General features: G+C 21.3%; 2 protein-coding genes across 6 annotated transcripts in view; both read right to left on the bottom strand.

Annotated features, from left to right (window-relative positions):
• Positions 1-18,323, bottom strand: part of LOC726887 (ras-related protein Rab-32) — a 49,855-nt gene extending 31,532 nt beyond the window's left edge. The window contains exon 1 of one of the 3 annotated variants that reach the window (XM_016916864.2): positions 18,114-18,323. In XM_016916864.2, the coding sequence (XP_016772353.1) occupies positions 18,114-18,242 (129 nt within the window). In that variant the 5' untranslated portion in view covers positions 18,243-18,323. The remainder of the gene's footprint in view (positions 1-18,113) is intronic. The other 2 variants (XM_026445390.1, XM_016916865.2) reach the window with 2 other exon arrangements.
• Positions 18,324-19,060: 737 nt separating this feature from the next.
• On the bottom strand, positions 19,061-23,173 carry LOC727228 (conserved oligomeric Golgi complex subunit 1). 3 transcript variants are annotated; one of them, XM_026445684.1, is made up of 10 exons: positions 22,851-23,173; positions 22,492-22,659; positions 22,130-22,415; positions 21,840-22,041; positions 21,342-21,758; positions 20,358-21,264; positions 20,014-20,290; positions 19,733-19,942; positions 19,511-19,557; positions 19,061-19,330 (listed from the first exon to the last, which is right to left on the bottom strand). In XM_026445684.1, the coding sequence occupies exons 1-9, from the start codon at positions 22,985-22,987 to the stop codon at positions 19,516-19,518; spliced, it is 2,646 nt and encodes an 881-aa protein (XP_026301469.1). In that variant the 5' UTR covers positions 22,988-23,173; the 3' UTR covers positions 19,061-19,330; positions 19,511-19,515. The 3 variants fall into 3 exon arrangements, with proteins under 3 accessions (XP_026301469.1, XP_026301470.1, XP_026301468.1); XM_026445685.1 differs by lacking the exon at positions 19,511-19,557 and having other exon boundaries at positions 22,825-23,171; XM_026445683.1 differs by lacking the exon at positions 19,511-19,557 and having other exon boundaries at positions 22,851-23,171.
• Between the last annotated feature and the right edge of the window lie 382 nt (positions 23,174-23,555).

Below are 23,555 nucleotides of genomic sequence, written 5' to 3'. Positions count from 1 at the left end.
AAAATTTCATTAATATAAAATTTCTATGACAGAGAATTTTTTAATTTAATTAAATTTTAAAAAATTTTGGAAAAATTTGGAGTTTCCTGAATTTTTGTGAAATTCAATAAAGACAACTCGATTTTAAAATCAAGTTAAAATCTTGAAATTTGAATTTATATGTATTTAAATTAAACGAATATCATATTGAAGTTTCAAATATTTCAAAAATTTAAAATTTGAAGAAAGAATTGTTTTGAATTTTAAATTTTAATATTATTATTCAGTAGTTTAATTTGAAAAAGAGTAATTATCTTGTCAAGAAAAAGCTACAATTTAAATATTTTAAACATTCCTACAATAAATAAAAATAATTGTAAAAAGAAGATACTAAGGTGAAAGTCTAGTTCTCACGTTTCAGTTTAACTTTCTCACACATGAAATAACCCTGAAAGAGCCTCGACGTTTGATGAATTTTTGAACGGTAAAAACTTCTATAGCTAAAAGTTCCTTTTAAAAAAACCTAAGATACCCATATATAATAACCATTTCGTTTCCATGAGCACTTTACATTTTCAAAAAACTATAAAAATTAATACAAATTTCCTATGAAATTCCTATGAGAATAATAATTATTAATATCAAATAATTAAAATATCAAAGTTCGAATACTTCATATAACTAATAATAACAAGTTTAGCAAATCGAATAATTTGAACGAAAACTGGAATAATTGGAATAAAAACTCAAATATCACGGATAATTCAAATAACGATTCAAATAAATAATAGCTCAAATTTTTTCAAAATTAATTAATCATTCGTTATTTTTATATAATTCATAATATCAATACATTATTATCTACACACATGCGTGAAAAATAATTTTTATACGTCAAAACATCAGATTATCCGGTACAAATTAAATCATAGAACTTCTTCCTTCTGACGTATTTATCTAACATCGACACAGATCGACCGTTTCGTGTCAGTAATTTTCGACCCGGTTCCAGAGTGCATTTCGTGCGAACATTTCGCATACGCAGTTAACCATCGCAATATCGATTTCAGTGTGCCCCAAGTACCGGAAGCCTTATTCGTTGCGCTGTTACCTGCGTCGCCTGTACGCAAACAATTGCATCATTTCCACTTGACAAATTTCCTCATCGATTGAAAAGCAAGTTTATCGCCGTGAAAAAGTTTCGAAAACTCTTAACGGAAAACTTGTTTATCAAAAAGATCGGAAAGAATCTCGTTAGAAGAGAATCTTGCTGTGTTAAATCGAATATTTTCAAATTTTCTCATGATGCACATACATATTTTTAAATATAAATTAAGTATAAATAAGTGTAAATATAAATTAAATTTTTTTAGAACGAAAATTTCTTTGTTCAAAAAGTTTTTAGATATGAATTTTCATAAATATTTGGGGAAATTTTAAATCTTAAAAATTTTAGTAAACTTTGAAGAAATTTAGAGATTTAAATTTTAAGAAATTTTCGAAAAAATCTTATTTTAAATTTTAGAAATATGAAATTTTAAATTTTAATAAAATGTAATAAAATTTAAAATCAATTAAAATCATGAGGCTTGGATTTTAACAAAATTAAAAAAAGATCAATATCTTTATTTTCAAATTTTTTCTAAATTTTTTTCACTGTTTACACTCGAAAATTTTCAGAAAAGAATTTTATAACAATCATAAGATAAATCATATATATAATCATATACAGGATGAAATATCTAAAATTATAATTATCTAAATATAAATATTTTTAGCAATAGAAAAAAGCATCAGACCAAATTTGAAATCAATACACAGAATTTTATGAAATATGAGATTTGGGAAATTAATTCTGTACATCAAAGATAAAAATCGAATCGAAACTAAAATGCAATTCCTAGCACAATTTAAGATTATAATAATCTTTGAATAATTTATAAATATAAAATTCTATTGACCATAGTCAATCAATTAAAACAAATGCAGTTTATTATATAGTATATAATTATTGTGTTTAATTGAAAACTTTTTGCATTAGTATAAAGATACACACAATAAAGAATACAGTGACAGATCAAATTTTAAATAATACAAAATGATTTTCATGCTAACATAATAATCTATAACAGAAATATTTTAACTAATAACTTACGATGTTTAATAAAATTATCATCATGAAAGAAAATACATTATATTTATTTTAAAAATTTCAATAATCAATTTCCAGAATTCCATCAATATATATACATCGCTTATCGAAGAAATTTTGATCTGTGTATTTTTCAATGCAATAATAATAAAATCAATGTTGAAAAATATGAGATAAATTAAAACAAATACTAAAAAACTGAAATATCTTCATAAGGAAATACTACTTGAAGATACTACTTCATTCAATGTTTAAATGATAGACAAATATTATTTATTGTTTATAGTCAGATTTGATAAATAAAATATTTATTTTCCATTAAAATGCAATAAATATCGAAAATGATTATATTCTATTTTATCTTTTTTATTTTTTATTGCTTACATATTCAAAATAGTATTTTTTATATTTTATGTTGTATAATAGTATGATTTCAATATATTATATTGTAATAATGTTAAAATTAAAATATTGTTTAAAATATGATATATTATTTTTTTATAATATATAAATATTCATTTTAAAATAATAATTATATAATCTAGCATTAAAATATAATATATTTTAATATTATTTTTTTATGTACCTATTATATTTCAAAGAAATATAAATATAATTAAATATAATATAAATATTTTCAATATAAATTTTATAATAAAATGTATAAATATAGAAATATTTCAAAATCATTTCTGCTTAAAAAAGTTCTAATTAAAAAATATATATAGACGCCTAATTATCATAATGTTGTTTGAGATTTCTAATCAAATTAAAGAGACAAATATAGTCATATTAGCTGTGGTTCAATGTAATCTCAAGAACGATAATAAATCATTGTCTTTGCATGACGACGAAGAGTTAAATTCTAACCGGATTGCGCGCGATTTCTCTTAACCTAGAAACGACCCGCGATAAATTTTCTACGCGACGATTCTCGAATTAGATGATTTTATATAGATAAAAAATTTGGTATCGACGAATTTTTATATTTGATTAATCTTTCTGAAGCTATTTTTAAATGTTTCGGTATTTCAGATTTGTTTGTAAATTTTTCTTAGTTATTTCGTGCTTTGTAGTTTCTAATCTTAAATATTCTAAATTTCTAATGTATCATAATCATAATATATATATATTAGATATATATTATATCATAATATTAGATATATTGTGATATATATCATAATATTAGATATATTATGATATATATCATAATATTAGATATATTGTGATATATATGATATATATATATATTATGATACATTAGAAATTATATATATATACACATATATGTGAAAGAAATTTGATTTTTTAAAGAGGAAACAAGAAAGAGAGATAAATTTTTTAAATTTTTAATATATTTTGTAAAATTCTTTTTTTAATCTTTTTAAATCTTCTAGATATTTTTTAGCTTTTTTAATTTCTTAAACCAGATTTCAGATTTTTAAAATTTTTTAATTTTCAATTTCTTTTCAATTTCTTTAACATTTTTAATTTTTTCTAGAATTTTTAAATTTGTTCTTAAGTAAAATTGTTTCTTAAGCATTTCTCAGATTTCCTATTAACTTTTTTAAATTTTTCATTTGAATAACAAATTTAATATTAAATAAAGTATATAATATACAATATTTCATTGTAATATTAAAATATTTTCTTTAAATAACCATTCCAATATTCCAATATTTACTTCCAATTCCCACAAATTTCCTATTTGAATTGGTTATTCAATACAACAAATTATTCTGCACATTTGTCAAATAGTTTATTTACATCAAAATAATTCGTTTCCATAAATGAAAAATAAAAGAAACATTGTCAAACGCATGAAAAAACAATCAAAAAAATTATTATATAAAATATGAACAGAACAAACACAATTGAACAGCAACGATCAAAAGCAAAATTTATTTTATATGAGAAAGTTTCGAACGGATGTCACAATTTTGTAAAACGATGATTGCCTTCCGCTTGCAAAAATAGGGAAACTTCAGCGATTATTTTACGCTTTATCCGTATATACGGTTCAATAATCATGCGTATTTAATCAAAGCTAAAAAGAAAAATATAAAAAAAATAAGCAAAAAAAAATTTTTATACGAGTTATCGTTATCGATGACGTTCAATGAAATTTATTCTTAATTTATTTCTTAATTTCTTAATTTATGACTTGGTAAGAGGAAAGGATGATACTAATATCCTGAATTTATAATGATTATCATAAATTAGCAAATGGATTGTTAAATTGAAATTTGGTTTGGAGATATATATATTAAATTAAAAAAAAGATACTTATTTTTGGATTTTTTAGATTTTTTTAATATTCTTTAAATATTTCATTGCATTGTTTTTTAATTTTTTAGGATCTTTAGGTTTTGTAGCAATTTTTAAAGTTTTTTCTTAAATTGTTTTATTTTGTTTAATTTTCAAGGACATCTAATTGTTTTAATATATTTAAATTTTACATGATTATCTTTTTAATATTTTAAAAATTTTTTAATTTTTCATATTTTTTATTTCTGCATCTATTTTTATTTTTTAAATAATTCTAATTCTTTTGCTTTCGTTTTTAACTTGTTTCTTAAATATTTTTAAATTTTTATCGTTTTAGTTTTTTTTAACATTTTTATATTATATATTATATATTATATATTCACGATTTTTTTAAGTTTTTTCAGATTAAATTATTGTTCTTTTATATTTTCTTGAAGCAAAAATTATATCCTAAATAATCAATCGCGAATAAAATATTTAATCAATATATATCAGGTGTAAATTTAATCAATATTCCCAAAATTTTTAATTAAGAATCGGAAATGGCATGAAACACGCCACTTTTTATCTCGTTCGATTGTCAACAAGTTATTTCACAACTAATTACTATTAAACGACAAAAATCCTTTCGCAATAGGCAAGACATCGTTTCGACGATTATCTGAGGCATGATTATCTATCTTAATTAATCAAATTTGCGGTGTTCATTTCAAATTGAACGATCGATAAGAAGGTTTAAAAGAGGATGGACCAGTTTTTACAAAATTAGTCACGACCTTTCGTGACACACGAGTCGATAAACGACTTGCTAATTAGTCGATAATGAATCATTTTTAGCGAAAAACATGAAAGAGAATAACAACCAAAAATGCAAAAAAAAACTTGGTAATTACTATTTTAAATGATTAATTTTGTTTTCAAATGTCTACATGATGTCATATCGTATTAGATGTATAAATGTTGAATTTTTGTGGCCTCCATTATGAAATAACATGAAGAAAGAAAAATAGAAAAGAAGATTGATTCGAAATGTGAGTATCACAAAGAAGGTAAGTACAAAAGAATATATAAAAAACAAAAATAAAGAAAGGAAAAAATCAAAAATATACATAAAAATTAAAAATATAAAGAAATAACAAAAAATGAACAAGAAAAATCTATAAAAAAAAAAAGAACGAAAAAAAAAGAGAAAAATAAAGAGGAAGTACATTTCAAGTTTAAAAATGACGTCAATAAGTCTTATAGTAATAAGTTAATAGATTCATTCATGTATATTTATTACAATAATGAAAATCGAATTAGATAAGGGCAAAATATTGAATAATTTAAATCATTATAAAAATATAGTTCAAGATAATTTAAATAGAAAATTCACGATTTAAAAAAATTTATTTATAAAATTTTATCAATAAAAAATACAAGCAAATTTTTAAGTTATTGTTGCATCAATTAAAAATAGCAAATTTTTATTTAACAGAGAGTTTTTTGCTTTCATTTCGTACAATACAAAATAAATATTTGATTTAGAAATAGTTATAGAATTTTATTACTAAAAAGTAATAATAATTTTGTAAATTTTTATATCACAACAGCAAATATATATAATATATACAAATATTCATGTTTTTAGTAGAACTTATTTTCGCAATCCTTTTAATACATGTACATATGTAGTAACTACTAGAGTGCATCGACGTATTAAAATCAATAAGATGATGCAACTTCGCATGTCGAGTATCTATGCTAAAATAATAAATCATAAATTACTAAATTCTTAATAATGATTATTAGTAATATTAGTAATATAATTCTTACTTAATGATTATTTAGTAATATTTATTAAAATAAAATTAATAAAACAATAGAACAAATAAGATATAAGAATATGAAAGAGAATAGAAATATAAAAGATCAAGATTTCAATCTATATTTGAACTACTCAGAAAGAATTGAAAATGATCAATTTAAAAAAAAATTTTTTGAAAAGTTTTATTGTCAAAATGTATTTAGTTCAATCTTTTTGTTGAAATTAAATAATTTATTTAAATTTATTATCAAAATTTATTTAAAAATGAGCAAAATTAAAAATCAAAATACAAATAAGTTTTTAACATTTATTCTGTATTAACATTTTTTTATTTAATTTTTGTTTTCATTTTAACAAGAAGTTGTGCATATATATTTCATTGCAATTCATTTTGATTTGTGGTTTTCGAAAAAATAAAAAAGAAAATCAATAGATTATTGTACAATAATCATAATTTTAGAATAATAATAAATATTTGATATAAGTATATTGTATTTTTGATTATAATAATAAATATGAACACAAAAGTTAGGCAAAATAAACTTCATCTTTTGAAAAATTCTAACTTTTGATATCAAAATATTTTATTAAAATATATGATTGACATTTAATTTCAAAAAGCAAATAATCTTAATGAAATTTATCAATTTGTTCTATGTATATAATTAGAAGAATTAAAAATAATGAATTCATAGTAATATAAGATATTCGAAATCTGAAATATTGCTACTAAATCATTGTTAATTACAAAGAAAACAATAAAAAAAAATAGCCAACAATCAGAACTTGAATTATATTTATTAAAAGATAAATAAAAAGAGTAAAAATAATTGTTATCTTAATAATTAACGTTTTTGGAATGTAATAATAAACTTTATATATATAATAGTTTAATCTCCATGTTTCTTGCATCAGAACTTCCTATATTACATCTGAATAAGAAATAATGATTTAAATACTTTATCGGTTAGAGACAGAAAACTGATGGTGTTTGGTTGATAACTATGGCTGTAAGAAGCGGATTCGTGATTACACCATTAGTCGGGGTCAAACTTGATAGCGAGTGATAAGGAACGCGTCGATAATCTCAAACAAACGAGAAATAAAACTTCGAGACTTACGTCGTTCGAAAGTCTTTGATTCATTGGCTTCCAAGTAAATAGTATCTTTCGACTAATTGAAATATATTTGGACAATAGAAATTAACTGACAGTATAAAATTCCAAAATAGAATATTTTGAAAATTTTTTTCTTCTCTTTTTTTGATTAATCTTGGTCGAAATAAAAAATTTATAATAAATGATTCAAAACAGAAAATTGAATATTGATAATTAAAATAAGCAAAAGTTGAAAATTAATACAGAAGTTGAATATTGATAATTCGTGAGTCAAATTTGATAGATATTATTTAATTATTGGTAAATAAAAATGTAAAATTAATAAATAGAATGTGGAAATTGAAAATTAATATTTAGAAATTCATAGATGGAAACTGGAATATTAGTAAGTAAAAATTGATGGATATTTAATAATTATTAGATAAAAATTAAAAATTGGTAATAATTGGAAATTAACAATTTAAAATTATTAATGTATTTATATTCTAGCAAATAATTGATATAATAAGCAACTAGAATAAAACTTAATTTAACCTAATTACTATAAATTATAAAATATTATTTTAACTTGAAGTTCAGATTATAAATTTTTTTATATTTTGAATTAAAAAATTTCTTGAAAAGTAAAAATGAATTAATGAAACATAAATATTAATATGGATTAGTATTTTTTAATTTTCATTCAAGAAATTCCTCAATCCTCAATATTCACAACGTGTGAAATAAGCACTCTCTATTTTAATTCATAGAAATGAAAATGAATTGCGCTGCAAGTTTCTGAATCACGTAATTATATCCTATCATAGAAATATTTCTTTAATATGTTTCGAGTGTAAAACGCACGTAGTTCGACAATGTTTACTTTCCAACTATCGTAGGTTTTATCTGGTCGGTGCATTGCCTCGATATCAACGACGATTTATAATTTTTCTTTTTTTTTTTTTTTTCATTTGAAAATACGAAAGAAAGATAAGAGTTAAAGGTTCAAGGTGCCGATCAATTAGGAACTTGATCAAACAAATTAAATACCAATTAATCTTAACGATTATAGACGACCAATGATCTCAAAATTCAATGATTTCCTCTTTCTCGATTTTGCTATTTTACTTAGATTTTTTTACTTTTATCACTATTAATTTCAATATATTGATAATTTAATATATGGTTGCATTTCGAGGATATTTATATGATTGAATTTGGAATTTTTTAAATTTTACTTTTTAAAATTTTGAGAATTATTTGTAATTTATGAGAAAATTACTTTAAAAAAATTTATGTTTTTGAAAAATTTCTTGGAAAAAGAATTTTTTTTAGAATATTTAATTATAAATATGAATATTTTTTTTGAAATATTTTAAAGTACGTAATATTGATAATACTTGATATCTGGAAGATTTTTGATAAATTTCTTTATCTTTTTAAAATTATTAATTAAAATATTTTATCTTTAAATTTTTAATTAAAAAATTATGATCAAGTATTATATAAAAGACATAAAATTAAAATATGACTCATATGTATATATGTATATATTTAAAAGAAACAATTTTCTCAAAAAATAATTGACACTTTAAATAATGATATATCAATAAATATTTTCAAAAATATATACAATATTACTATTTACAAAAAAAAAAAATATTAAATATTATTTCATTCATAAAATAATTATTTAATAGTAATTTATTTAAAATAAAAATTATTCTAAAATTCTGTCAGTCATACATATATTATTAATATTATATTTTAATAATAATATTATAGATTTTTTTTAAACTAACTTTAAACTTCAATAAGAGTATATAATAAAAAAAAATAAGAAATAAATTATTTTATATTTATATCTATAAAAATACTAATGTTTATAAAAAATAATTTTAATTATGTAATAATTGATATGAAATTAAAATATTAAATATTATTCTACTTAAATAGAAGCTCTTCTAAGACTTTGAGTAATCACGTGTAGTAATAACGTAATAGTATTCGATTTTTCTTTCTACCATCAATAGAACATATAATGAATTAAAAGGCACGGCTCAATTAATCACGATTCAAATAAGATATATCAACAGTTGCACACCTCGTTAAACACACCTATCGTCTGTTATTATAACGTTGTAATAAAACGTAAGACGTAGTTGTGTTATTGATACACGTGTTTTTTACATGCAATTGACATATTGTAATAACATCTTTCTATACAAATAACCATAAATTAATTTACATAATAAAAATTCATCAAAATGTTAATCTCCAATAAAAAACCAAAAAATAAATAAAATTCATTAATTAAAATATTATTATTAAAATTCTAAGCAATCAAAATGAGATACGTATGAATAATTAGTAAAATGAGAAAATAATCAATATAGTAATATTAACAAGCCATTAAAATTTTAACAAAACACATATTGATAGAATTAAAAGGAGTCCAATTATAACCGTGAAATTTAATTCCAATCAAAATTGCGCGCCTCTGACTCGCGGTCAGGTTCATTTAATTCAATTTAAAATCACTGGAAAAGTTTTCAGTAGTATTACCCCAGTGTGTGATCAGACTATCTCGAATCAATTGTCCTCGACTAACATACTACGCATACAAGGTTTTTACGATTCAATTTGTTTCATTTAAACATCACGAGTATTTATAATAATAACAATATTGCGTTTTAATTAAAGTTTATTGAAGTTTATTAAAGTTTTTTTAATGCATATTATTACATATTCATATAATAATATATACATATCATTTTAATTAATATTTTATATAGCTATACGTTTATTTTTTCATTTTTTATCTACTAATGTTTTATATAATTAATTTTTAATTAATATAGTTTTTAATTAATAATTACAGATATTATTATTATATAATATTTTATTAATTTTTTGATGCAAAAGAAATATTTGTTCATGCATAATAAATATTTTTCAAGCTTTCTTAATTAATGTTATTTTCACTAAGTTTTATAGTTTATATTAAGTTATATATTAATTTAGATATATATTTAAATATTTATTTTTTTTTATATTAATACATTTTGCAAATTTTATATCTTATTAATATTTAATATAGTTTTATTAATAATTATATATAATTGTATATATAATTATTAATAATTACAATAATTACTTATAACATTAAAATTTTGTAGCTTTTTATATTAATAACATAAATATAAATATAGTAATATATATAAATATAATAATAATTATAAATATAAATATAGTGGTTTTATTTATTTTTAAAAGAACTTTATTAAAATATTAAAAGATACTGAAGAAATGATACAATGAAAAATAAAAACAAAAAATATCTATTACAAAGTATAGAAATTTTGAAAGAAAGATCAGAATGAATCAGAATGAATTCGATAACAAATACATGAAGATCACACGGTAGCAAGATAGGCCAAGTGATAACGATAACGAATCGACAAACTGTTGTTTATCAAAGATTTTTAATTGTTTCTTTTATGAATCACACAATTCTTTTATCCATTTTTATCTATTATTTGTATCCATTTGCAATAAATTGATTTTTTGGAAAACCATCTTTTTAGAAACATGATATATATTTTATTAAAAAAAAAATTGACAAGAATAATAATCTTTATTATTATTAATTAATCTTTTCAATATTCAAAAAATTCAAACTATACAATCAAAACTTAATTAAATACAAATATATCAATATTTTCTGAATTTATAAAAGATAAAAAAAAATATCCAAAAATATTATTTTAAATTTTCTTTTTTTTTTACCATTAACTATTTAGAATCGTCTATTTTTTCAAATAAATATTTATTTTTCATAATTTTTAGGGAAAATTCTCTTTTTCACGAGAAAATTTTTAAAATAATCCTTCGAATAAATGAATCGTGCTTTATTTATATGAATATTTTTATAAAATTTTTTTTAAAGTTAAACGATTGGAAAATTAAAAGAGGATTGAATTATTCTGGCTGATAAATTTTTAGAATCGATTTTACAATTATGCATGAATATTTTGCCCTGGGTGCTTTTAAAGTATTTGCAAAATATTAATCCCAATGGCAATATAGAATACATGCACACGATATCCATTGATATTTCTGTAATTTGCAAATGAATGGTGGAATAATTCGATCAAATTGAATTTTTTATCGATTTGATTATAAATATTTATATACACATATTTAAGAAAAAATATTTATCTTGAAAAATAGAAATATTTATATTTATATAACATTAGAAACATATTTATATAATAATTAAAATTCGATATTGATAATCTTTATTTCAGGAAGTTTTTCAAAATTTTTCTTTCCAAATGATTTCCAACAGAACATTTAAATCATTTTTAAAGAAAATTGAAATACCATGAAATTAGAAAATATTCTAAATAAATAAATAAATTGCACAGAAATTATTTTGAATTCGAATAAAAAGAAAATACAAATATAGCTCGATTTACATCGTTTCGATGTATTACTTTTATTATTATGAGTTCATATATTATTATTATAATTGTTCATATATTATTATTATATGAACGAGAACATATCGTTCTTTGATTATTCATTCATATAATAATTCCACATATTTTTTATATTTAATCACGTATATTATTTATCACATAAGAAATTTTAATAATTAATTAAAACCTATTTCTATTATATACAAGTAAATAAAAAAGAAAAACCATTTCAAGCAAACTCTATTTAAACAATTTAGAAATCAAACATTTCCAAATGATTATTAATCGTCTTTTATTTCAAATTTTTTATTAATTTACATTTTAACCTAATTTAATTCTATTACGAAACGAATATCGTTAGAAAGACGAGACAATTTCGCTTGAAATTCGTTTAAATTTGAAACGAAAATCCGCGTTTTCACTATTTTTAAAAAAGGGAAGTTCTCGCGTTTTCTGCATGTCGAAATAACCACAAATCCGATCCGATCTGGGTTATCGACGTCTTCCACGACGAAACTCGATCGTATTTCGTATTCTTTCGCGATACGTTCGATCACAACTTTAATCCGACCGGTTTGAATAAAATCAGAAGGAAAAATAATCGAGGAGCGGTTAAGCCTTTTTTTAACCCTATTTCAAATGCCTGATTTTCAATGAAATAGCGAATGATTTTAAAGGAATTATCGATGAGGATTGATTGAAAGAACAGTTTATTTTTTTGAAAATATTTAAAAAAAAAATTGTATTATTTTGAGAAAATAAGAGAAAAAAATTTATATAGTTTTTTAGAAATTATGTATAAGATTATGACAATAATGAGAATTAATTTGAAGAATTATTTTTGATATTTTATTAAAATAATTTGAAAATTTGTAAGCATTCTAAATTTATCTAATTTTGAAAATTAAATTTGTGAATTTGGGAATTAGTTATAAAATATTTGTGTTTTAAAAATTTTGTAAAGCATTTCCTTAGTTTTAAAATTTAAGTTCAGTGTGAAAAATGAATTGCTTTTATTATAAATTTATATATTATACATTTATAATAATTTAAGTTTTTGCAAGAGATACAATAAATTTGTGAAACATTTATGTAATTTTTTTATACAATTTAATAATTTGTTAATTTTTTAAAAATATTTTATTATTTTATTATTTTATTATCATAGAATTTAATTTTGCAAGTCAAAATAATTTTTAAATATTTATTGTATGAGGTTAAGATTAGATATTGCTTAAATAAAAGATGAATTGCGATTGTACAATTCGAACAAAAGATAATAAAAAAAAAATAATAAGAAATTGTGAAAGTAAGATATTTTATTTAAAAAAATAAAAAAAATAATCGATTTTATGATTTATCATAAACAAAAGAAATTGACTCGAAAATAAATTGCAATAAATCAAGAAAAAAACAATTTTGATATAGATGAAGCTTGAAAGAAATAAATATATGATTTTCAAAATTATATATACATAATATACTATAATACCATAATATAATACTAAATAATATACTAAAAAATACTAAAAAATAGAGATAATCGCGAATCGAAAATATAAATTACTTAAATATTTTTAAATCATAATATAGAAAATGAACAAATTTAAGAAAGACTTAAGATCCATATAATAGATTTAATAAATTATATTTATCAAATTTCCAAAAAAAAAAAAAGAAAAGAATATTCTTCCATTCTCATTCACAAAAAAAATAAAATAAAAATAAACTAAAGAATAGTACGAAAATTGAATATAATTATTTTTTTTTATCAAATTTTGCAGAATAAATAATTTTCCATTTTCTTATACATTGATTTCTATTAAATGATCGTCATCAAATAATTGATTCCTCAATTTGCTTAATTTATCCGATCTTGAATCGATATCAATTTCAGCGATAATTTCAATCATTGATCGTTTATCAAGCTTAGGCATCGATTCTTTCTTTTTCATTCCGATATTTTTCCATTCAATTCTGTTACGTTTCAGGTTGGCGACAGTCTTCCGACTGATTAGATAAAATAAAATCATTTCAAGGATTATCGAGACGAAATATCGTAAAGATAAAATTTTAGTAGTGAAAGCTTAATCGATTAATAAGTTCAATTTTCTTGATCACGAAATGATAGACGATATATGATATAAATTGAAAGTAGAAAGTAGATATAATTTTGAATGAATTATTTGATAGATATGAAGTCATGGTATAGTAAAATGATAAATTAATAGTATAAAATTAATAGTAAATAAAAATAGTAATGATGCAGATTAAATTTTTCCAATATTTTGTATTTTTAAATAAGAATGATTTGATTGAAGTTAAAATACTTTTTGCGAATATTTTACTGATAGAATATATATTAACATTGATAAATATTATTAGATTTAGAACAAATATATAAAAAATAAATGTAAATGGTAATTTTAATGTTAAAATTTATAAAATTTATATTTTATAAATTATTATTATAATATAATAATATTATAGTAATTATCTTTTTTTATCTTTATTAAAATAGATATAAGCTAACTTCAATTTTTTTAAATTTTATCATTATAAAAATATTCATATAAGAATGGTTTATTAATATTACTAATAGTATTTTGAAATTTTCTTACAAGATTCTAGACTTTTATCTTTTTCTTTTTTGTATTATTAGTACTATACTATCAGCAATATAATATAGATCAGATTCAGTAATATCCAACAATAAAATGAAAATAAATTGAGATAACAGATATAGAATGAAAATATAATACGATATAAAATAATAATATAAGATAATATAATCTGATATATCTGTAACAAAAAATAGGCATAGGATAGATTTATTGCATCGATAAGTTTATTATTGATTGTTTAATTATATTAGATTTCTTCTTCTATTGGACAGTTAAATGATGATTATTTTTTGGGAATGATTTTGTTAGTTTTATCAATCAAAATTTGGAATCAATAAAATTTTTTACAATAATAATAAAGTGTAATATAAATCAAAATTCTAAATCTATAAATATAATAAGTATAATAAAAGTATAACAAAAATAAAATTCATATTAAATTAAATTTTTTGTATCATCATTGTAAATTTTTTATATATAGTTAATTTAAAAAATTTATTTCTCACTCTCTTACATATTTATATAATTATCACTTAATTGTTTATTTATTTTCATCATTGATCTTTATAATTGAATTCAAAAATAAAAATAATTAAAATCACAATAATTTATTTATAAAATATATATAATATTTATTTTTTTCTATTTATTGTTATTTATAATTTATTATAAAAAATTTATCTTCTTAATATTTTAATAAGAATTTAATCAAAAAAATTGAATATTAACCGATTAAATATATATAATTAAAAATTATTAATTTTATATTATATATAACTAATATTATATATAATTAATATTAAATGTTTTTTTATAATTAAATAATTAGTTAAAAAAGTAATGACGATCCTATTAAAATGGCTAATAAAATAAAACACATTTGAATTAATTTTTATCTTTTTAAATGTTATTTGATCTATCTAATATCATATCATTGATATATTAAAGATAACAATAATTACAATCAATTGTAACAAACGAAAACAACAAAAAAAATAAATAATAAACATACATATATATATATATATATATATAATAAAAAAGAAATAAAACAAATTTATCTTGAAATTTGCAAAATAAATTGAGAATTATGCAACAAAAAGAAAATAATTTTTAACAATTTTTAAATACTTATAATATAATATTTAAAAAAAAATTATATCACATAATAAACGATATAAAGAAATTTCATTAAAAAGCAAACAATTTATTATAGGTTTTTAATATTAAAATAATTTAATAATATTTTTTAATAATAATAATAATAATTTAATATAATTAAAATAAATAATCCATTATCTTTTTTCTAATCACATTCTAATATTAAAAATATTATAAATAATGCATAAAAAGGTATAAAACTCAATTAAAAAATATATATTAAATGAATTACTTTCACTATCGTTATATTATTCATGTGAAACAAACGAGAAAAAAATAAAAAGATCATTTCAAAAGAGAACATTCAATTATTCAAAAACAATTTAAATTAATTGTAACGTGATGAAATTTTGAAAACGGACACTTCGTTGATTCAGATTTAGTTTTTGCAAATAGACACAAAAACGATGCAACAGGTGATTTCAGTACAACAATTTTTTTTTTTACTCTGAAATAATAATATATTCGAATAATTAAAAATAGAAAATCTATTTAAAGATTTTAAAAAATTTTTTAAATAGTTTTCAATAATTAAAAAATAAAATAATTATCATTTATGATTAAGTATGATATAATAAATAAAAATTAATGAAATTACAAATTATATATAATTATATATAATTATATTTTATAAATTATATATAATATCCTGCAGCCATATAGCATCATTATTCTTACGAAACATTCTTTTAATCATCTTATGCAATTTAATATGAAAAGAGAAAACATTAAAACAGTAACTTGTTTGTGGTAAATGTTACCAAGTGGAAAAAAAAATACTCTAGTCTGATATCTTCACCATCTATTTTTCTGAGAGCAAATAAAGAAATTGAAGAACCAAGGTTACAACGATAAAAAAGAAATATTTGTCAAAACAAGTAAAGAAAATTATAAATTTATGCACATAAATATATTATTACTATAAATCTAATTGTTCAACACTAATATAACGTAATCCTATAAATTAAAATTATATTTAAAATTCTTTGCTAAATCTGTACCATGAATGTTTTTAAAATTGTTAGAAAATTTTTAAAATGTAAATTTTTCTATGAATGAAATATTTTTTACTTTTTTTTTCTTTATAATATACAATATAAAATGTTATAAATAAAAGAAATATATATTTATATTATTATATTAATTATTATAATAATTCAATTATCATTTAATCATTCAATAAAAAGTTATACTTTAAAATAATAATGAAATAATAATTGTGTTGTAACCTTACATTTGAACGAATAAATAAGAATAAATAAAAGATAAATATGGTTTATGAGATGAATTAATAAAAAGACAGATCGACATGTGTTATTTAAAATATATGATTCAATTGACGCACTTCCTCTTTCTCAGATAGCAAAGGTGAAATGTAACATTTCACCAGGGAAATGACCGCGTGGTGCCGCATCGCAACTGTTTCCGCTCAATATCACAAGTGCAAAGATTTTTTGTTCTCGCGATGCAGCCTACCGTAGAGTTGGCCTTTATCCAACCTCTTGTCGTTTGTTTTGATGGTGAATTTTGCCATCATATAAAAAGAAAAGTCGGTCATCAACCTAAATGTTTTTTATCGATTTTTTCGAGCACTCGAACAATTAATCAACAAAAAACCACATGGATTAATTTTCATGATATCATATAAAGCTTAATTTAGTTATTTTAATTTTCTATTATTATAAATGTTATTGTTTTATCTTCTTTTATCTTTCTTGAAAAATGTAATTATAAATTAATTTATAATATAATATAATATAATGTAATTATAAATAAAAATAAGTAAATATATATTGCAATTTCAATATTCATTTTTAGACATTACATGTATGTTATATTCCATTTATAATCTGAATTTAAATTTAATTATAATATTTTCGAGTTTAAAATAATGTTCTTGTCGCTAATACATGCATATTAATCTCTTATATTCGATCACAATTTACATATTCTATAGATGGCATAGATTATCATTTACATGAATTAAAATCTGACAAAAAATTTCTAACATATTTATCTAAATTTCTAACACTTAATAAAAATAAAAAATCAGTAAATATCATGTTTTACATCAATATAAATTGATGAAAAATATAGATTAATAATACGCTAATCAAAACATTACGACAATAACTTATCGCTGTTTCAGAGACATTTAAACAACTTTAATCTTAAGTTATTCTTCGAGATTAAAATTATAATGATTTCAATACATTGAAATTTCTCGTAAAAATTTTAATATTATATAGCACCATAATGAATTATGTTATAAAATATTTCCAAGTTTTAAAGTAGGATAAAATTATCTGACATTATTTGATGTATTTAACGTTTGCATTATTCAAATTCAATTATTTATTCCAAACTTCGCGATATATATTTTCAATGCTATACAACCACTATAGCAGACGACTTTTGAGACACGCAAATTCCCGGGTAGTCTGCTAGAATTTCAAAAACAGCGCGCGAAACGTCGCACGCACCGAATCGTATGTTTTTCTTATGAGCGGCAAAACGAAATTAAAAAATGTTTTCACTCACCATTTGATGCCGATGATGATACAAAGTGTCCAAGCGATATTCTTGAAGTTGAAGGGTTTCGTATTGTTGCTTTTTCTTCAAATGTGATTGAGAACGCCTTACGACCGATATCACCACAGATGGGCCCATCCGGCCATCTTGCCGTATACCAAAACGTGTACTACACTGCGCTGGCGTATTTTGCCACTTGTCTCTCCCTCTTGCCCCTCAAAAGTAATTGCGTAACTGCCCGCGATACTTTCAGTCGTTCCATCTTCATCTAGTTATCGATGCGTCCTCTTCCTCTATCTTTATCTCTTCCACCGGTGGCGCTACAAACGCTCGACAAATTTTAAACAACGCGTCGCGGTCGATGATCAAATTGAAATTGAATCCACGTATATGTACAAATCGAATGCTTGAGTTTGTATACGATCGGAAAAATTGAAGAGTTTTTTCTTTCATTTAAGACAATTTTAATTCATTTTTATCATACGCTATTATGAAATTATTTCAAGATTTAGGAAACAAATTACATTCATATTTACTACTAAGTGTGGACTGATATTTTATATATATATATATATATATATATATATATATATAATTACACGTATATATAATTTTCACTAGTTGAATACTTATTTGTTATTTTACATTGTTTTTATTAAGTAAAAATTATAAAACAATTTCGCATGCGATCGATGACATTTGAAATTTAATACAAGAATTGTCCAGCTGTGGCGCTAGCATACGGTATAACCTATCTGTACCTGAGAAAATATTTGAAAATTAAAAATGTGCAGGATTATATAAAATTATGACACAGTGTTTGTAAATAAACTTATTATTTAATTTCTCAGTAATTTACAAAATTTTTTAAGCGAATGTTAAAAAGTTAATGTTAAAAAAAAATTTTTTAAAAATTATAAAGAAATGTAATTAATATTCGAAAAAAATCATAAAGATTTAAAGGCTATATAAAATATTTTATTCAATACTGACATTGCTGTCAAAAAGGCAATTGAATAGTAAGATATTTACATGAATATACTTAGCGTATATATACATATAATAAATATTTACAATTTTTATATCAAGTTAAAAATTAAATAAATAAATTAACTACTACCAAACCAATCTGAGCCCATTGCCCCAAAAAATGCCGCTGCCCCAGATTTGATTGTAGCTCCTGCTGAATCACTTTTTGTAGTTTCCTTGCTAGTAGTTTTTTTACGCTAAATTAACATAAAAAATTAAATAAAAATTTTACATTATATAAAATTTAAGTCTTCTTTTAAATATTAATTTCAACAAAAAAATATAATTTAACACATCTGAAACATATGCTTCGTTAATTTGTTAATTTAAGCATAAGAACTTTAACAAGATGTAAAGATGTAAGATCGTTTTCTTACCACAATCAAATGCGCGAACTATGTATGTATGTGTATATTCTGGCAATCTAAAGGTACATGAAATATCTATCATGAAAGCAATCTATATGTATTTACATGAAACAAATATTCATGTATAAATAAGCAACAAAAATAATTTCATAAAATAATATTTAAATGAAATTTTATATAATTCAAATATATTTAATAATATATTTTTGAAATTAAAAAAATGTGATTTACCTGTGTTTTTTCTGGAAGAGTTGCAGTAACAAGAGGTAAATTTTTCGCTGGAGCTGTTACAGTTAAAGGTGGAAACCAAGGTGCTCCTGTATATAAAGCTAATACTGTTGGCAAATCTGATTTTACTCCTTCAATATTATTATATTCGCTTCGTGCACCTAAAATTGAATGTAACTGTTCCAAATGAGGTATAAGATTTCCTAATATGAGCTGAAAATGAAAATTGAAATAATTAAAATGTGAATGTTGATTAAATGTTGATTAATTAAACAAATACATACCAAAGATCTTTGAACACTTTTCTTCACATTAGTATGAATGAAAGGATTAAAAACATCATAATCGAACGGATCAATTTTAGATAATATAGTTTCACATGATTTGTTTGAGAGATCAATTAGAATTTTATTTTCACGAGGTATCATAAGTAGACTAGAGTATTTTATATCAAATAATACTTGAAAGGCTTGCTTTTGAGAAAGATTTGCATCATTGAATACAATTATATGATTTAATAATTCCGTTACAACATCTTCTATAACTTCATGTAATACTTTTCTATAATAAAAAATTAAAATTAAAAAAATTAAAATTTAATTTATATAAATGATAATTTGAAACTTACTTTGGGAGTGTGTGCGGTATTATTTTATTTAAATCTTTATTAATAGCAGTCAAAAATTTCTGCAAGTGAATGGATGGCTGATATGGTACTAAAATTTCCGATTTTATTCTTTTACCCTCTCCTGAATCTTCTTCAATGGTTACTTTCTCCCATTCTGATATAACCAAATGTATTGGATAACCATGTAATGATTCTTTCGATATAAACTTTTCCCTATGTTCACTTATTTTAACTTTATATGTTTTAGCCCAAACTGACCAAATAAAAGTACTTTCTTCTTTTAATTTATCACAAATTGTTTGCCATTTCATATTTGTTATAGTTAACCCAGATACTTTTGAAAGTGTAAAACATTTATTCAGATTTGAACTCAATGTTATCAATGCTAAAAGAAATCTTGCCATTACAATAGCATTTACATCACGTTGACCATAGTCAGGTTTATCATTTACACATGTAGTTTTTGCAAAATTGATAAAATCTTCGATCATATTGGTACTAATTGTTTGTAAATATTCTTGAATCTCTGCACGATCAAAAAACGAATCTGAAATTAATGATATATTTGTGGATAGTAGATTGTCTTTAATAGACATTACACGTTCTGTCTCATACAAATATTGCTCAAGATCTGCGAGTAAAACGTGCAAACTTGTATCAAAATTTTCACATAATTTAAGAATATTTGGCGAATATCCTTTGGTTTTCATCAATAAAGATCTTTTACTATCTAGGCCACCATTTTTAGTAAGTTTCTGAGGAATATCATTTGGCGAGTCTTTCCAGATAAACCATCGCAAATCATGTTCTGGATATTCAAATTTATCATAACATATTTTGCCTAAGAGTTCAATTACATCAGATTTTAACGTAGTGATAGTTTCCATCCATTTATCATTTATAATACCTGATATAATTAAAAATATTAACAGTATTATTATTTTCAATTTAATAACAAAAAATATATATATCATATTTATGTACGTTTTACTCTTTGAGATATTAAAGGTTGGAAAAATTCCATCCAAAAAGTTATTCTTGGAAGAGAAAGCTCTTCCCATATTTTATTCCAATTTTCTGGCAGATTGATATTAACAGCTTCTTCACGAACATAATATAAACCTCTTATAGATATTATTAAATCTAAAAGTTTTGTAATTTCATGATTGCAAAATTCAGCTACCCAATGAAGCCAAGATTTGATCCTCTTTTGCAGATCTAATATACAAAAATTTTCAGAATTATGCACAGTAAATGGTTTATGTTGTTTGGTTACAAGAGGAAGAAATTCTTGTAATAATTCTTGATTTAAATCTAACTGAGAAAGTAAAGAATATGCTTCTTGATCTTGAATTTTTATTAAATATTGTAAAATAAGACCTCCTGATTCACCTTCTGAATCTGTAATTTTTTAATCAATATTTAATTATATATATTTAAAATAATAATAAGAATAAAATACATTATATATGTTATAATTACTTATAAAACAAGAATAGATTAAATTGATTGTTTGAATTAATATTTTAATACATAATTTTATCTTTGTTTTAACACTGTTATCATTTTCATCTGTAACAATAGATTTAATAGCCTGATTGCGCATTGATATTAATTTATCCAATAAATCTGAGAATGAAGTTCCATTTAATAATACAAATGCTGCTAAACAATTTGCTATGCTCTAAAATTTAAATAAATTTTAATAACATCATTATAAAATTATAAATAATATACAAAATTTTATAATATAATATAAAATAAATACTAACCCCTGGCTGCACATCTAATGATTGTAATACATTGTTACATTTATTTAATATAATATTTTTAAATTGGCTAATAACATCCCATTGCTTAGATACAATTGGATATTTAATTGATAAATCTGTACTTCCCACTTCGAATAACAAACTGTAATTTATATGCTGAGCTATTAAATACAATTGTGTAGCAAATAATAAATCCTTGTTTTCAATACTAGACCAAATATATTGAGGTACATCCATCAAGATTTTTATTTGAATAATAATTGAATCTTGACTTGCTTCTACATTTCTATAAAAAAATATTATATAGTAGTACAAAAAATAAGAAAATTATATACTTCATTTAATGAAATTATTAGAAATACTTTTCATCATCATTTTGAATTGAATCAATTTTAAATCCAATAAGATATTTTTTCTGTAATTCTCCAAATTTGTTTTCAATATCAATGATTCTTGAAATTACATGTTCAGAAGTTATCTTCATTTTTCTAATTGTATCTGCAGCCAATATTAGATCACGATATCTTTCCCTAAAAATATGTAAATACTTAATAAGTATATTCGAAGATTAAAATATTAACCTTTGGTAGCAATATATATGGAACTTTATTATTTAACAACAATTTAATTAAATATTTAAGAGATATATAAATATTAATTTATACAGAAAATAAAAGAGAGTAACAACCAATTACTTTAAGTCATTAAAATAGAACTTTACCCAACTAAAGTTCTAAGTTCGATTTTCTTTCTATCACTTTCATGTTGAATTTTCTTTTGAATTGCTTCGATCTCCTTTATTGTATATTCCTCAAATAATTTATTAATATCTAAATCCAAGTAATTTGTTGTTGTCATTTTTATGACAATTTGTCTCCACGTATCTTGAACTCGGCTATTCCCACGTAGCAAGAAATAACTCGTATTTACTTCGCATTTTTATCTACAATATTCTGCAATATATTGTCAATTATCAATCAGTTGTAAGAGGGCAGTATATGTATTTTCCTTCTTTTCTCAAATGATAAGTTATTTTTGATATTTTTTTTTTTTTTCCTTTAATCTTATATCGTACATTAAATTTAATTACTAAGATAAGTTCTATGTATTTTATTCCATCACATAAACAAGTATATATATTAAATCATGGACGATAATACGTCTCTAAAGAAATAAATTTATTTACATATCAAAATGAATATTTAAACATATAAATTAGATTATATAGATTTATAGATATATAGAATAATATAGATTTATTTTTGTATTTAGATTCCTTATAATGTATTTAAAACCATTTTTTTAAAATTTCAACAAAATATTTATTTTCATTGATATTTTGAAGAATAGATTATGGTCAATGATAGTCAATGTATGGCAGCAAGCTTGCAAATACGCAATCGCTAAAGCGCGTCACCTCACGATA

The sequence above is a fragment of the Apis mellifera genome, linkage group LG15 (assembly GCF_003254395.2).
Source record: "Apis mellifera strain DH4 linkage group LG15, Amel_HAv3.1, whole genome shotgun sequence".
Taxonomy (NCBI): Eukaryota; Metazoa; Arthropoda; class Insecta; order Hymenoptera; family Apidae; genus Apis; species Apis mellifera.
The sequence above is the reverse complement of the archived record's forward strand: the minus strand, read 5'-3'. Positions and strand labels throughout refer to the sequence as shown.